This window comes from Panthera tigris, chromosome B1 (assembly GCF_018350195.1).
Source record: "Panthera tigris isolate Pti1 chromosome B1, P.tigris_Pti1_mat1.1, whole genome shotgun sequence".
NCBI classification, from domain to species: domain Eukaryota; kingdom Metazoa; phylum Chordata; class Mammalia; order Carnivora; family Felidae; genus Panthera; species Panthera tigris.
In genome coordinates this window covers 14,339,438-14,355,166 of record NC_056663.1, presented here as the reverse complement: position 1 = coordinate 14,355,166, position 15,729 = coordinate 14,339,438, and the positions used below count along the sequence as shown (strand labels likewise).

Here is a 15,729-nt window from a genome sequence, read left to right as displayed (position 1 = left end):
TGAATACGAATTAGATTAACTGAATCAGAAGGTATAAAGGTCTGGAGAAAGCCCAAGAACCTACCCAAACCCATGTCTTCCGAAACAGGAGAAACATTGTTAGATAAGTTTTAAAACTAAATCCTGCACGAACAAATGAAGGCTTTTCCAGTGTGTTAAGGAGGCCTCGGTATGACATAACCGTGTTTCCTGCGAAATTTACCATCCAAAGCTTTCCGCCTCTCAGGCACAAGCGACGGCCCCATTGTGGCCTCCCCCAACCGACTGCGAAGGCCCTCTTAGGGTCACTTGAACCACTGAGACCTGGCCTCGTGTTCTTGTTTGCATGCTCCCCAGTCAGACCCGAAGCTCCTGGAAGGCGAGCCCCAGGTCTGCCCAGGCTGCCTGAAGACACTCCCTTGTGCTTGTGTCTTTGCTGGGAGAAGCACAACGAAGCACCCGGGAGAGTCACAGAAGCCCTTCCCGTGGAGTGGCCGTCCTCGGTCAAGCACCTGACCCTCGTCTCTGAGGGAGTCACTGAAGCCCGCAGCCTCCCTCAGATCCCAGGGGTCCTTTGTAGGAAGCGTTCTCCCCAACTTCCTCTGGACCAGGGATAAGAAGAAACTGCTCAGGTATCAGCCCCTTCCCGAGGGTGCATCCCAGGCTCCGCGAGCCCTTCTCCAAGCTGAGAAAGGGTCATTTCAACTCGGCCCCTCCCGCTGGTCCACACTCTCCGTTCCTCTGCTCTACACAAGACCCAGGCAGGGCCTTCACTCCGCCCTCTCTCTGCCCTCACGCCCTGAGAGACAGAAGCACCTGCCCGGGGCCCCCTGATGAAGACTACCCAGAACTTTCCACCTAGGGAAAATGTCACGCCATCTATACAAGTGAGCCGTTCCTTTTCCGTTAAAAAATAAATGACACTCATACCCCCACCTACTTGCTTTAACATTTGTTCAGAAGCAGAGACAAAAACATTCATATAATTAAGGAACAACGAAGACACCTCGGCAAGATTTAAGACGAGATTTGTGAGAAAAGAAGGAGCAGTGTTAAGATCTTATCAGCTGCGGAAAAGCACAGAAGTTTTAGAATTTCAGCAGCTGTATGGAGAGAATACGGAAGCTGTGTGAGAAATCCTAGACGCCGTGACGTTTTTCATTTGAGAACCATTTCTCTCTGCTGCTGATCCCTCACAGGGAGGTCTCCCTCTTCCCAAACTGCTTTGCTGCCCTAGGTGGGAGCGTCCTCGCCTCATCTGAGTGCTCTGCCCACAGAGTGGTGGTGCTGGGGGTCTCTGGGGTCACGAAATTCAGGAGAGTTTAGCTCCTTCAGAGATGTAAATTCAGTCATGGCTCAGAATCTTGCCTGAGGCCACCCCCCCCCCCAAATGATGAGAAACCCACAACATAAATGGAAAACAGGGAGAGTTGGGGGGACCCAGAAGTGGTTTCTTTGACGGCCGTGCAGATGCCAAGGGGAGACTGAGGGGTTTCGTACTGGTGAAGCAGTTTGCTCTATGATGAAACCAAGGCTTGTGCGGTCACCCTTATTTCCCGGAAGTGTCTCCGGCCACCACCTGCTGTAGCACCGAGGAAGCCCGCTGTTCAGAGCCACCCTCTTGCCTTCTAAGACACCTGTTTCAGTTCAACAGTAACAATAAGCAGAGCAGAAATACTCTCTGCACAGACAGTAGAAGGAAATAACGCAGAAGTGGAAAAGGTGACAGAGCGCAGGGGAGTAAAGTAGAACCGACGACAACAAACTCCAAAGCCGACCCATCTGGGTCTACTCGGGCAGCAAAAGACTCGGTGCTCCCAGAGTGCTCCCTTCGGCACGTGGCTCTGCTCTTTTGGACATGGGAGACGCTGGGCCGTTTTGCATCCAAGGACAGCAGTGAGGAAAGTTTAAGTTGCTCAAGCAAGAGGGTGTTAGTCCCCTCAACCTCAGACTACGACATAATGATGGAGATTTGCTTCTGGCCAACAACATACTACGAATATAAAACATACACACTTCCCTTCCTGCTAACATTAACATCCGATTGTGGGAGACAGGGTCACGCGGGTATCCTGAGTCAGGAGGAGAGTCAAACTGCCTACTCCCCATCCGATACAAAACCCAGGGCTGGATCTCACTAAATTGGTAATTTTTTTTATGTATTTCATAGTTCCTCTTCCTGAGGGGTTCACACCTACTGTTTCTGCTGGGATCTGGGCAGTTACTTCCAGTTATTTCTTGGATTATGCGCAAGCCAAAGTACGAAAGCCAAAGCCTCGGCGCTTGGGAACAAACTATTTCTAATGCTACTTCGTTAGTCATTTTTGAAGTTCTAGCTCTAATAAAAAAGACAAACAAGACGCTACTCCTGTAAAAGATGATTAAAACAAACACACACCTATTTTCTCTCTCCCAGAACAAACGTAAAGGCCGTGTAGGGGCCCTTCCCAGACACACACCACAGACAATGGCTGGGACGCACTTGGCCCCGTGAGGCATGTGTCATTAGATAACACTCAGTAAGCGTGACACAGGACGCAAATACGCTTGCTGCTTTGTGTGTGGGCCACATAAAAACTACTCATTCCGTCCTATTCACTGGTGATTATCAAACTTTTACCCTAGAAATTTAAGACCTGTAAAGACGGACAGGACATCAAGGTAGTTCAGGAATACAACGGGACTCTGCCTTCTCTCCGGAACTTTTTGTTCCTTCTGCTCTTTGTTGGGCGTATCTTTCCCTGGCCGGCCTCGCTGACATCTACCTTTGGGGAGAGCCTTCAGCCGGCACTGCTAGACAGAGATGTCTGAGCAGGAGGGGAGGAAAGAAGCGGCAGGTGGGCAACGAGAATTCTTTCAGGAATGTGAGGTGCAGAGGCTTTCCCTTCTGACGCGTGTGCCTGCTCCGTAAAGCTGTGGCCAGGCATCCTCTCGACCGGCATTTAACTCACAGAAGTCAACTCTCCCCAGGCGATTAAACTCGGGGCAGGCAAGTCCACAGGCCAACACCTACCCGGGAACGTCAGCGGTTCTCCTTCCTACTGTTTCCCGCGCCACACTTCAAATATTTTGATATCACGTAGCCACACAACCTTAAGGGGACAAGGAATTAGAAGGCAAGAAGCCAAGAAATTAAAAAAAAAAAAAAAAAGGCGGTTGGATTATGGCTGGGTGTCTTAAAGTTACTTTCAGGTCACTTGAAATTATATGAACGTGACCTTCCTTCCTGTCATTCCGGGACAGGCACTGCTCCTCACCTGCTGGCCTAAAGCGCTTGCTGGTGCAGTGATTTTTTTTTTTTAACTTTTTTTTTTTTAACGTTTTTATTTATTTTTGAGAGCGCGAGACAGAGAGTGAGTGGGGGAGCAGAGAGAGAGGGAGACACAGGATCGGAAGCAGGCTCCAGGCCCTTAGCTGTCAGCACAGAGCCCGACGCGGGGCTCTAACCTACAAACCACGAGATCAAGACCCGAGCCGAAGTCGGACGCTCAACCGACTGAGCCGCCCGGACGCCCCTGGTGCAGTGGTTCTGAAAGGCTGCACGGTCCACGGCTGGAACAGGCGTCCGTCCGACCACGTCCGTCAGCGAGGCCTGGACACGGGGCTCCTGGGCACAGCGCCTGCCTGATATTCCCGCTCACACAACTGGCTGTTTTACGTGGAGTGGTCAACTCCCACCCTCCCACAGAAAGGTCGGGAAACTGCTTCAAGTATTTCCCTTTACATCTTCACCTGCTTCACAGGAGGGTTTCGACCGACAAACCAAATCCAAGCGAACCTTTTGCGACCTGTTAAGACACCCAAAGGGAGCAAGTTGTCTTTGCCTTGTGAAATGAAAGGCGATAAACTTTTGCATTCCTGTGAGTCGTAAAACCCAGAGTAGGAAGCTTCAGTGGCTCTAACGGTCCAGATAATCTTTCTTATCAGGGTGCGAGAGTTTATAGCCATTGTTATCACACGCAGTCAGCGACGTGCTGCATTCCTGGTCTTATGTCCACATTCCTTACTTATTCAACGTCTGTCGCGGCAGTTCACGTTCCCAACAGGGGAGCTGACACCACGGGGCCTCAGGAGGGTAACGCTCCACCGCCCTACAGAAAGAAAGGCCCTGGGTGCCGGGGCTCGGGCCACTAAGGACGGCCGCCGCGCAGATTTGCGGAGGCGGGGGAACGGGCACCCGGGCGCGGGAAGACGCACCCCCGGGGGCTGCCGGGCCCGGGGCCCCAGGGAGGAGAACGAACCTCTCGGTCAGCGCCCGGCTCGGCGGACCCCTCACGGACAACAGCTCCTCCTCCAGCCGCTGCCTGGCGGCCTCCAGGTGCTCCAGCTCATCTTGGGTGCGTTTTTGTGGCGTGACAAACTGCAGCTCCTTCAAAAGCTCTTCTTTCTCGTTAATCAGCATCAGCTTCTCCTTCTCGATGTCCAGCGCCCCGGGCCAGGTCTCACTGTCCAGCTTTGACAGTTCAATTTTCAAGTTGGCCATACTAAAATAAAGCGATAAAGAGGAGGGGCGCACAGACTTAGAACTCCCAGGAAAGGGAAGACACAACCCAGCCAAGGCTGGGGGTCTAGATGCCCTCCCGACTCTACCCGGGGACCCTCCCCCGGGTGGCGGGGGGGGGGGGGGGAGGTGATCGCCCGCTGGGAGGCAGGTAAGAGCCGCAGCCCGCCCTCCAGCCCCGGGACGCCCCACACCTGGCTCCGGTCTGCTGCGTGTTCCTCACCTTTAAGACACAAGTAAGCAAACCCGCCTAGCTAAAAAGAAGAGCGAAGGTCAAAGTACACCGAAGCTTAAAAAGCAGAGAGCGCTGGGAGCCCCGGGCAGGCCCGCCGGGACGTGCGGCTGCCTGGGTAGGGTGGCCGGAGGGATACCCAGATGGCTTCCGTTTAAAAGAAAAAAAACGACTCAGGTAAATGATGGCTGCCGTGACATCACTATAGGTTTTGTTCCTCTGGGTGAAGACGCTGTCCCCTAGGAAGATGGGGGTCCCCGGGGTCGGCTGGGGGGGGCAGCCGGGTTATCAGCCCGTCGGGGAGGACGAGGGGAGAAGACGGAGCGGTGGCTTGGCTGACCAGTATTACAACAAAGTGGATCCAGCAGGCTCCGCGTCGCCAAGGGAAAGGGAGCAGCCCTGCCTCGCCCCAGGCCTCCTGCTGCCAGGAAGCTGTGCACTGTGACATCGGTGCCCACGCCGCTTACGGAGCACTCATGGAGCCAGCACCGCAGACATCCCTGCACTTGACCCGGTTTCCCTGAGTGTGCGGGAGCCGTCCAGGAGCACGAAGCTCCCAGTGGACCTTCGCCGGCACGGGCAGCCGAAGCGGCTCCACCACGGTGACAGCAGGTGGTGGGGTGAGGGGGACAGGGGTGGGGAGAAGGGGGAGGAGGAGGAAAAACCAGCAGAGGGGAACTTCACTGGTTTCATAATTTTGCCTGACCTCCGATTCTACTATGTGTACTGCTTAACGCTAATTGGTAAAGTTAACTTCTGACTGAACCAGAATGTTCTGGGGGCGTGTGGGGGGCTCAGTCGGTTAAGCGTCTGACTCTTGGCTTCCGTTCAGGTCATGATCGCACGGATCGTGAGTTCGAGCCCCGTGTCAGGCTCTGTGCTGTCAGTGTGGAGCCTGCTTGGGATTCTCTCTCTTCCTCTCTCTCTCTGCCCTTCCCCTCTCTCTCTCTCTCACAAAGTACATAAATAAACTTAAAAAAAAAAGTTCTGACCATCTGAATCAAAGAACTTGCTCTGCGGCACCGTGAGGACCATCAGGACTGTTCACGAGGTAAATGGCACGTGGCTGTTTTTGACCACAAGCACAACATCAAGGTAAGTTATGAATGCAACTGAGGTTAGCACAAGGAATCTATATTCCTATTAAAAAACAAAGCTGGATGGTTACTTTGGATGCTGTTACAGCACATATTGGAATATGAGAAGTAGATAGAAAGGTTTTTTGTTTTTTTTTTTTTTACTTTTAGACAGAAGAAGTTGTAGAAAGGAAGGAAAAAGATGAACAAAATAATGTTTTCTGGACAAAGATGGAAGTAGTTCCACAGTTTCTGGTTTTAGTTTAAAAAAAAAAAACACAAAAAAAAACTGCCATCTTAAGCTGGCCCTGCATATACAACGTACTTGTGATTTTCCCCCACCGTCTGCACTTCCCATAGATGTAACATCAGCTTTAACCGCAAAACCGTACACAACTGTCTCAGCGTACTAGAAAATTAATCATCAAAATGCTAAATAAGCATGATATTATTAGCTTCATTAAGCACAGAAAACAAAGGCTGGAGGAGAAAACAGGTTTCAGGGAAATACAACCCGCCTCTTTACGTACTCAGAATTGAGGAAGAAAAGCATTTTCAACATATGCACAAACCCTCGAGATCTACCCTCTCATCAGCATCGCTAGTAACTTTAAAATAAAACCCCAAATGGTAATAGGCCAGCAATGCAACTAAGTGGGAAAGAACCAATGTCTTAAGTTCTGATGTGACTGACTTAACAACAGAACTGGGAGCGACGACTTAATGAAGGAAAGAAACGCACCTCTTACTTGCGTGATCGGGCATTAGGTGGGTCTTGAATTTTATTTGGAAAGAGCACACCAAATCTGGGGAACGAGACATGATGAAGATTTCTGGGGACACCCAGGGGAGAGAAGAGCTGTGTATAAACTCCAGATGGAATAAACTGTTAGCAGCAAAAGTAAAGCGAAAATTCAAGCTGATCCAGGGGAAGCCAAGTGGAGCCCCAGAGAACCCAGGGCATGAGGCGTGGTTCTCCAAAATTAATTCTGAGTTACAGCCATTCTCCTTCAGAACACCAGATACAGAACGCTCTTTGTTTACAACAGAGCCCAGGAGTTGTGGCTGCTAAGGGGTTGGTGTGCTCACAGCTGGAGGGCCGCAAACACCATCCACCAGAGGCTTTCACATCACCGGGCCACGAAACCACAAAGCAATCCTCAATCCTTATGGTGGAGGGCAAGGCACGGCCTGGGCACTGAGAAGCAGCCAGAAAGTATACCGGATTTTTCAGAACCTCAGGAAATGTAAAATCTGACAAGGAAAACTTACAAGCATTAAAATCAGCTGAGTGAAATGTTCAGAGAGACTAAGTGACTTGTTCAAACTCACACAGTTAATAATTTGTGGAACAGAGCTTAGTTAGGGGTTTTTTTTTTTTTTTTTCGGTAAATCAAAGAACCCAGTAATAGCAGTAACAGAGGCTATAAAGAGGGAAATTCTGCATTTAGGCAAATCAAACAATTGCTTTGTTAAAGCCAGATAACCTCTAAGAATTTTTGCTAATTACTTTTAAATAATCCTCATCACCAATAATAATGGGTATACTTCAATATCTATCTGATGGTCTTAATAGGAAACTGACATTGTAGCAGGTTCTCAGCTGAGCTTTTCATGTTCTCGAGGAGGAACATAAGCTTCTCTGTCACCTACAGGGTGACAGTGAAGTTTCTCTCCTGCCAATGTCTTCCCAAATCACAAATCAGTAGCATTCTTAAACTCTTAAAAGGAAAATAATGAAATCAAACAGAGCTGTATGACCCTCCCCCATAAAATGAGCAAGGTGTCCACATTATGAAAACAAGGTGAGCCCGTGCACTGGATGAGGAGGGAGAAGTCTCCTGAACCTTCCACAGAATCACGAAGTTCGAAAAGAAAGCACAGGGTTGTAAGGGAATGGAGGGAAATAGAATCTCTCCTTTGTCCTGAAGGCAGTCGCAGGAACAGACACTGCAGCGTCTTCAAGCACCTTAGCAGGAAGTCTTCCCCTCAAATCAAAGGAATTAAAGCTATTTACCTGGGAGCTCAACTACTATTAAGTCCTGTACCTGAGCCGATATCACGACTCCACCTAAGAAGCCAATCTTCCCGCTTGTACTTGTGAGTAAGGATTGGACAAGTTCAAAGCTTCTTTCTTCCAAAAGACAAGGGGGCAATTTCATGCCCACACTTCTCATTAATTCTCCTTTTCCTTCAGCTTTGGGGTGAGGGGGAGACGGCGAGCAGAGGGGGAACTCTGCAACCCTTACGTCTAAAAACCCTGGAGAGCAGACCTGGGAAGAAGGCGTGGGGAGCACCCAGCAGATGTCACTATACGAGTAAAGATTAATTCTGGAAAAGAAAATTCTGTTTGCGCCCGCTGACCACCGAACGCTGAAGAGCTCCCCTGTTGTTACCTTCTTTTGGCTTCTTCATACTGTAGGCTCAGCCTGACCTTTTCAGCTAAATTTGATCTACTTCTCACTCCGATCTGGTAAAAAACAAAAGGGAAAAAAGTCAATTAACTCTGCTAATGAATGAAGGTAAACTGCTTTTGTTTCTAGGAAGCACAAGTAATTGGAAAACTAACGAAGATGGTCTTGAAATCAGGAACGCCAGTTAAAAAGGCACTTACTTTCCAGTCTCAGTGGGGGCAAAACATTTCTTTTTAATTCAAGCTTGTCTGTTTTTCAAAGACTTCAACATCATTTTCTCCACACATCAGATTCAAGATAAAAAGTATCATGTCAATGTTTCTGGTATCTTAGAGTTTACGAAGGGAACACAGGTCAATAAAATTTACGAACTGAAACTAATTTCGTCTCCATGAGCCAAAATTTCCATCATTTAGCTTCCAAATGCATGATATTAACTAAACAACTTCAAAAAAATGATTTTTCAAACAGGTAAGTCCTACTGTTGATCTCTGCCTGTTTTATTTTCATGGCACAGAATTCAAGGACGCAGAACAGAATACGCAAACTGGGAACGTACTGAAAAGTAAAGGTCTGCTAAACAGCATCCCAGAGAGAAGGCAAAATAGTTCATAGTTTTCAAAGCCATAGTAAATATTTTCAAATGCTGGGCATAAACCATACATGCATTTTAGTATAAACAACCTTGGATATAAAAAAAAATCTGTTAGCTTTTAAAGGCATATTTTTTTGTTTCTCATCAGCCTCAATGTTTAATTGGAAAGATCTAAATTTCTAAGACTCTAAATTTAATAGGGGAAACTTAAATTTTTATGTGTCTGTGACCTTTCAATAATGTCTCTGAATAAATACGAGAAAGTCTGAGCAAAACCATTCATACGGACAAATCCTGATACGTGTGACATCCAGACAGAAAAGATAAGGCTCTGATTTTTAAAACCAATCTCTGAATATGAAATACTGAACCCACGCAGTTGGAATTCAAACCACCTAGCGAGCACCTGTCCCACTTGCCATCCATGTTGTAATTCAGGCCCATCACGGCCAGCGCTGGGGCCAACCGTTCACGTGGGTAACTTACATCTCCGGAAATGCTGGTTTGTGACCCGGCGTCAAGGGTCTGTCTGGAGAGAGATAAATGGGAGTTCACAGGACTGGACCTCAAATCTGGCTCGGATGTGCCCGTGCTCCGGTCCAAATGGAACCGCTCCCGCAGCTTAGCGAGACTCTGTTCAGGAAACACAAAGTCGTACGTGAAACTTAACATTTAGGATGGCAAGACTCACCCAGCAGGTAAAATTAAATTGAAAGAAGTGATCTCGATAGGAAAAAAACAGCTACTTTAACAGGTATGTATCACTTTAAATTATTGAAAACATAAGATTAGAACCTAATTTCCCATATACACCCGTGTGACTCTGGAAGTGTGTGAGGTCATAATAAACAGATTATCTTACCTTTCCCAAGCTGGAATTATTCACGCTGTGCTTAATGGCACCTTTACATTTAGTACATGCATTTCTTATTTTTAACAATCGAAAAGATTTCTATTTTTAAAATTTATTTATTTTGTAAGGTTTATTTATTTATCTTGAGAGAGAAAAAGAGTCCAAGCGGGAGAGGGCCAGAAAGAGAGGATGAGAGGGAGAATCCCAAGCAGGCTCCACGCTGTTAGTGCGGAACCCCATGCGGGGCTCAAACTCGCCAACCGTGAGATCATGATCTGAGCCAAAACCAAGAGTCGGATGCTTAACGACTGAGCCACCCAGGAGCCCCAAAAAGATCTCTATTTTAAAATGACTCATCTTAACTATTCACTTCATACAGCAGAAATTATGTAAATGTGGAATACCTACAGTGCAATCTCATTTTAGATATAGAAGAAAACTTCTTACTTAGCAGACTTCTGTAATAATGCCATTTTACGTCTGGATGGGACCCAAGAGATTATCTGGTCCTGGTAATGTCAGAGATGAGGAAACTGAGGCCCAGAAGCTGAAGTGCTGGCAGCTGGTCCCAGCCCATCTTTACACTGACTGCATGGCAATGCCAGAGTGATAATGTCTGGTTTTGTAAAGTGAATAATCAACAATGAATGTGCCTGTCGTTGCCACCCGTGTTTAATATACTGAGCTTACTTTCAAGAGAGGATGTGAGCAAGTGAAAGTATTAAGAAAGAGAAAAATCTTAACTAAATTGTTCCCAACCCTCCCCTGGCCCTAACACTAATAAAAATGGGAAGAAGCTCATTATTGCCAACTTTAAGAAAAGCCAGGATTTAATCCTGATATTTACAATTTTTACAATAAAAAATGAGAAGTGTCCCCAAAAAACTAGAAATATCAGAGATCTGACATGTGCCTTTTACCCGGCCTTTTTAATTTTCTTTTTCAAAGGTTCATTTATGCAAAATGTAAATACAAGAGGGATGAGACTTCAACGATCATATCAAATATATATCACAGAAAAGAACATAGAAGCCTTTTAGTGACTTTGGGCAAGTCTTTTCTATTTTTTCACCTGTAGAGTGGAAAGAGTAGTATTTTTTCAAGCCTGTCTGGGATGACAGTATACCTTATCAATTTAGTAGGTCATGACTGGTATGTTTTGTGCTGAAAAAGAAGAGACTAGAAAGTCAATTCAGACTGCATTACTAGTATTAACAGCAGGCAAACATCTGTATTATATGGTGTGTGTGTGTGTATGTGTGTGTGTGTGTGTGTCCACATAAAGACATTTGTGTGTGACTGGGTTTTCATGTAGAATGTATCCTTTACTGTGGGTCATGGTCAAAGAGGTCTGAAAGTCATGGAAGCTACCCACCTAATGTCCTTCTTAGCTCTACTCTCGATTTCTGTATCTGCTAGTCAATTATTTTATATACTTTAGTAACTGAAAAGGACTCTAATCTTTTAACTTAATCTGGTCTGTTTATAAACCCAAATTTCTTCGTTACTGGAAGAATCAAAGATAACCTAAGATGGCTGAATTATAAAGTTCCAACATAAATTTGCTCAAGCTAACTATTAATTTTTTTCCAAAGGACCTCTGATGTGCATTTTAGGAATTACTGTTTTAATCATCAGGATTGCTTTAGAACAAAATAGAAATATATCCAAATAAAGTTTTCTATGTTTCCCATATATGTTTAAAACCACATATTCTGGAGCAAGACTGCATAGGTTTGAACCAAAGTCCTGCCACTCCTAAGCTGTGTGACTTTAAGGAGGCTACTTAACTTTTGTGTCCTGCAATTTCCTTGTCTGTAAGTGAGAACAATACATGCCCAAGGGCTGTTGTCAGAATTAACTGAACTACTTTCATGCAAGGCAGGGAGAACACTGCCCAGCACACAGTCAATACTTAACAAGGATTCGCCATTATCACTACTGTCTTTTCTATTTGATCTCTTCCTGCAGGTTATTTCAAAATTCCCCAAATGCAAAATTATAGGTACATGTAGAACATGTACCTACATTCCGTTGGCATTTTGAAAACTGACATGAGGTCAGTTAAAATGCAGGACACTGATCACTGAATGGTTGTTTCTTGTACCCACAAGGCTGGCTCACCTTTGGGCTGAGAACTATGCAGGTTTCACACGGGGATTTTCTGCCACCGGCAGCTTTCCTAGGATGACTAGATGGGCACCCCCCAGCTGGGTCGGCATTCCCCACCCCCAGCTGGCACCTCAGAATCACCTAGGGTGGGGCGAAGCTTTTTGAAGCTCCTCACATGCCTTTCCCATACACCTCAGGGCATATCCTCGACCTGCTGTTGACAGGTGACGTACCCTTTGTGTGTCCCCAGCTGAGGATCACAGTTTAGGTAACCCTGCTTATCTGGTTTCCACATGAAGTTTCAGTGAGTTGCAGGTGCCCCCAAATGCTAATCTCACGTGGACTCCAGGATCCAGCACGTCCTGTCTCAAAAGCCATCCAAAGCCTGCCTTCAAACAAGCACATCAGAACCTCGGAACCAACGCTTTCACGGCAGCCTGTTGCCTTGGTGCCCACAAACATCTCCTATGGGAGCAAGTTTTGTGTGAATGAGGCAGGGTGATAAAGGGCCATCCGGATTCCGATGGAGAGCTTCCGCCCCGATAAGAGTTTCTGGGGCCCCAGAAGGTAGCTGTCCGACTTCACAAAATGTTTGTAACATACCTGCATCAGATCTTGTTTTTCTTTTTCTCCTGAGCTGATAGCCTTTCTGATAGATTTCAGTTCAGTTAGAATGGCTTTGGCTTCACTGAGTTCATAGCCACTCTGGCCTCCAGACATTTTCTTATCAATTCTGTGAGAAGAAAAAAGAGAAAGAAAGAAAAGAAAGAAGGAAAGAAGGAAAGAAAGAAAGAAAGAGGGAAGAAAGAAAGAAAGAAAGAAAGGAAGAAAGAAGGAAAGAAAGAAAGAAGAAAGGAAGAAAGAAAGAAAGAGGGAAGAAAGAAAGAAAGAAAGAGGAAAGAAAGAGGGAGGAAAGAAAGAAAGAAAGAGAAAGAAGAAAGAAGAAAGAAAGGAAAGAAAGAAAGAAGAAAGCAAAAAGAAAGAAAGAAAGAAAAGAAAGGAAAGAAAGAAAGAGGGAAGAAAGAAAGAAAGAAAGAAGGAAGAAAGAAGGAAAGAAAGAAAGAAAGAAAGAAGAAAGGAAGAAAGAAAGAAAGAAAGAGGGAAGAACGAAAGAAAGAAAGAAAGAAAGAGGAAAGAAAGAGGGAAGAAAGAAAGAAAGAAAGAGGAAAGAGAGAGGAAAGAAAGAAAGAAAGAAAGAAAGAGGAAGAAAGAAAGGAAGGAAGAAAGAAAAAAGAAAGAAGGGAAGAAAGAAAGAAAGAAAGAAGGAAAGAAAGAAAGAAGAAAGAAAGAAAGAAAGAAAGAAAGAAGAAAGAAAGAGGGAAGAAAGAAAGAAAGAAAGAAAGAAGAAAGAAGAAAGAAAGGAAGGAAGAAGAAAGAAAGAAAGAAAGAAAGAAAGAAAGAAAGAAAGAAAGAAAGAAGAAAGAAAAATGTTAAAGACTGTTGACAGAGTACAAGTTACACAAACAGCAGGAGCTGGTTTTTGGACGATCGTAGTTGGCTGATGACTTTGCGACTTTCTTCCCACATACCGACATCATGCTTTCAAGCCGACTGTTCTCCCGTTTTCTCTTCCAACCACTCCTAGCTCACACTCCCCCATCGCCCACCTCACGCCCAGTCCGTTTCTCAACATTTTCAAGCTCAGTCATTTTGTCTTGAGTCAGTTTGGGCGATCCTTCCACTGGCTGAATTCAAACCTCCTCACGCTAATCCGACCTCCACCCTGAGACAGGTTAAGGCCACCGGGAAAGGATTTAGCAGGACAGAAGTGCCAATAAACTGAACAACTACAGGAAGTGCAGATCCCTCACTGTCGCCTCATCTTACATGCCCTGATGTCTGTGCAAAACCAAGTACGGTGCCTAGGAGCTGGTGGGCGATGCGTAAACGGGAGTGATTATTATTTATACCAGTGAGAATCCTACATATTTGGATCGTGTGGTTAGTTTCCTGTTGGTTTTCAAATACGTGAAAAATGCTCATTCTGTTTTATGGCCGTTATGAGTCAAGGTAAAACTGCTTGCCTTGCGGACGAGTTCAAATCTAGGAACCAGGCAGAAGAGCAGAGGTGCTAACGTTGAATAAAGAGTTCTTCCACCAGCTCATCTGTCACCCCTGCAGATCTGCTCACCAAATGTCCTTACAGTTTGCATGGTCACCCTATGTCAGGGGGTTTCAAGTAACCTAATTCTTTGTGCATGAAGGGCCCAACCAAATTACCTAATTCTTTAAAAAAAAAAAAAAAAGTGGCAGGGGCGCCTGGGTGGCTCAGTCGGTTAAGCGTCCGACTTCGGCTCAGGTCATGACCTCGTGGTCCGTGAGTTCGAGCCCCGCGTCGGGCGCTGTGCTGCTGGCTCGGAGCCTGGAGTCTGTTTCAGATTCTGTGTCTCCCTCTCTCTCTGCCCTTCCCCTGGTCTGCTCTGTCTCTCTCTGTCTCAAAAATAAGTAAACGTTAAAAAAAAAATGGTTTAACAGGACCCTCACTATCACTCTCCAGCCACTGATGCTGCCCGGCATTCATTTTGAATACAATTTAGGGTTCACTTGAAGAACATACGGCTATGCTTCTGCCCCACTGGCCAAGAGCTCTCACTCTTGGACATAATTCTTAGTCTTGTCCACAGAGAAATGGCATCCATGAAGCCACAGAAAACTGGCTCTGCGCTCGTTCGGTTTAAAACATGTAATGATGGACATTTTTTTTATGTCAGTGTGAAGGGACTAATCTGAAAAAACAAAACAAAAACCAAACAACCACCCACCAATGATGCCATCTTACTCTTCCAAAGTTGACTTGAGCAAGTGCAGTTTGTAGATAACCTACTTCCCCAAGTACTGTTTTAGTATTTTATTGCCGAACAGTCTTAACCTAAGATCAAATAAATTTCATCATCAGGTTGTTCGATAATACAGTACAACCAACGGCATCACTGAATTAAACGGCCGCGTGCGCACGCACACAGTGTTTAGGGTGGGAAGGGACTCTAGAGATCTATTAGTCACACTTCCTCCAAGTAGGAGAAGTAAGACCAGGAAGTTTACCCGACTTTAGCCTTGAGATTGCATAAACACTTAGCTAGTCGGGTCATAATCCTCAAAAGGACAGACTCGGGCTTTGGGCTCTCCTATTACACTTGGAATATTCGATAAAAATCACTGGGGGTACTTTGAATATTGGTGAATTCCATTTCTCTGGGAAAGGATTCATCAGCGAAATTGTTGGCTCCCTTAAGTACTGTCTCTACCAACTGAGTAGTTGAGGCAAAAAAACTTATTTTAATTAAAAAAAAAAACCCACAAAGCCCTGAGATTTCATGAAGTAGCTACTAACCCAGGACTCTTAAACTGTGTCAAAGGGAATTTCTAAAGCCCAAGTGATTTCTTTCTATTTGTGAAAAACCTTCAGAATCTAACCGCAAAACAGGTCTTGAAGTCACAAATCAACTTTAACATCTGAAAACAAAAAAAGTAGGTGAGCCGTTCTCAGAAATTAACTTTAACACTTAAAAATAAAGGCAGGACTACTTCAAGCCTGCTCATTTACACTTCAGAGAGCTTCAGAACTAGACAAAAATCTCCTGGCTGCCCACTGCTCGCTCAGTTGGGTGCTAAACACGACGAGGACAGGCTATCTCAACTCAGCGCCCACCGCGGAGCTCCTTCTGGGCTTCCTCTCCCTTCTTCTTCCTCCTTTGAACACCTCCGTTCTCCTCTAACTGTTCCTCTTCTTCTCTCCTCAACTCTGCGTCTCCCACCTCTTCTCTCTTTTTCGACCCTAACCGACCATAAAATAAAACCAAACAAAAACCAAACAAAATATGGGCATTATTTGCTGATCTTTAAGACAAACTACTGTGTTTTTTGTTCTTGATTTGAGAAATGCCATTTTATATTCTTCCCTAAAAAAAATAAAAAGCAAACAAACGTTTTCCTTTTGTTTTTTTTCTGTGCACTGTTATTAATTTCC

At 45.6% G+C, this 15,729-nt stretch overlaps 1 protein-coding gene across 10 annotated transcripts in view; it reads right to left on the bottom strand.

Moving 5' to 3' along the window:
• The window catches only part of WWC2 (WW and C2 domain containing 2), a 208,144-nt gene that overhangs the window by 56,125 nt on the left and 136,290 nt on the right, over positions 1–15,729 (bottom strand). For all 10 annotated transcript variants that reach the window (XM_042982920.1, XM_042982914.1, XM_042982923.1 and 7 more), the window contains 4 exons: positions 12,366–12,495; positions 9,284–9,430; positions 8,185–8,258; positions 4,221–4,463 (listed from right to left, as the gene is read on the bottom strand). In XM_042982920.1, the coding sequence (XP_042838854.1) occupies positions 4,221–4,463; positions 8,185–8,258; positions 9,284–9,430; positions 12,366–12,495 (594 nt within the window). The remainder of the gene's footprint in view (positions 1–4,220; positions 4,464–8,184; positions 8,259–9,283; positions 9,431–12,365; positions 12,496–15,729) is intronic.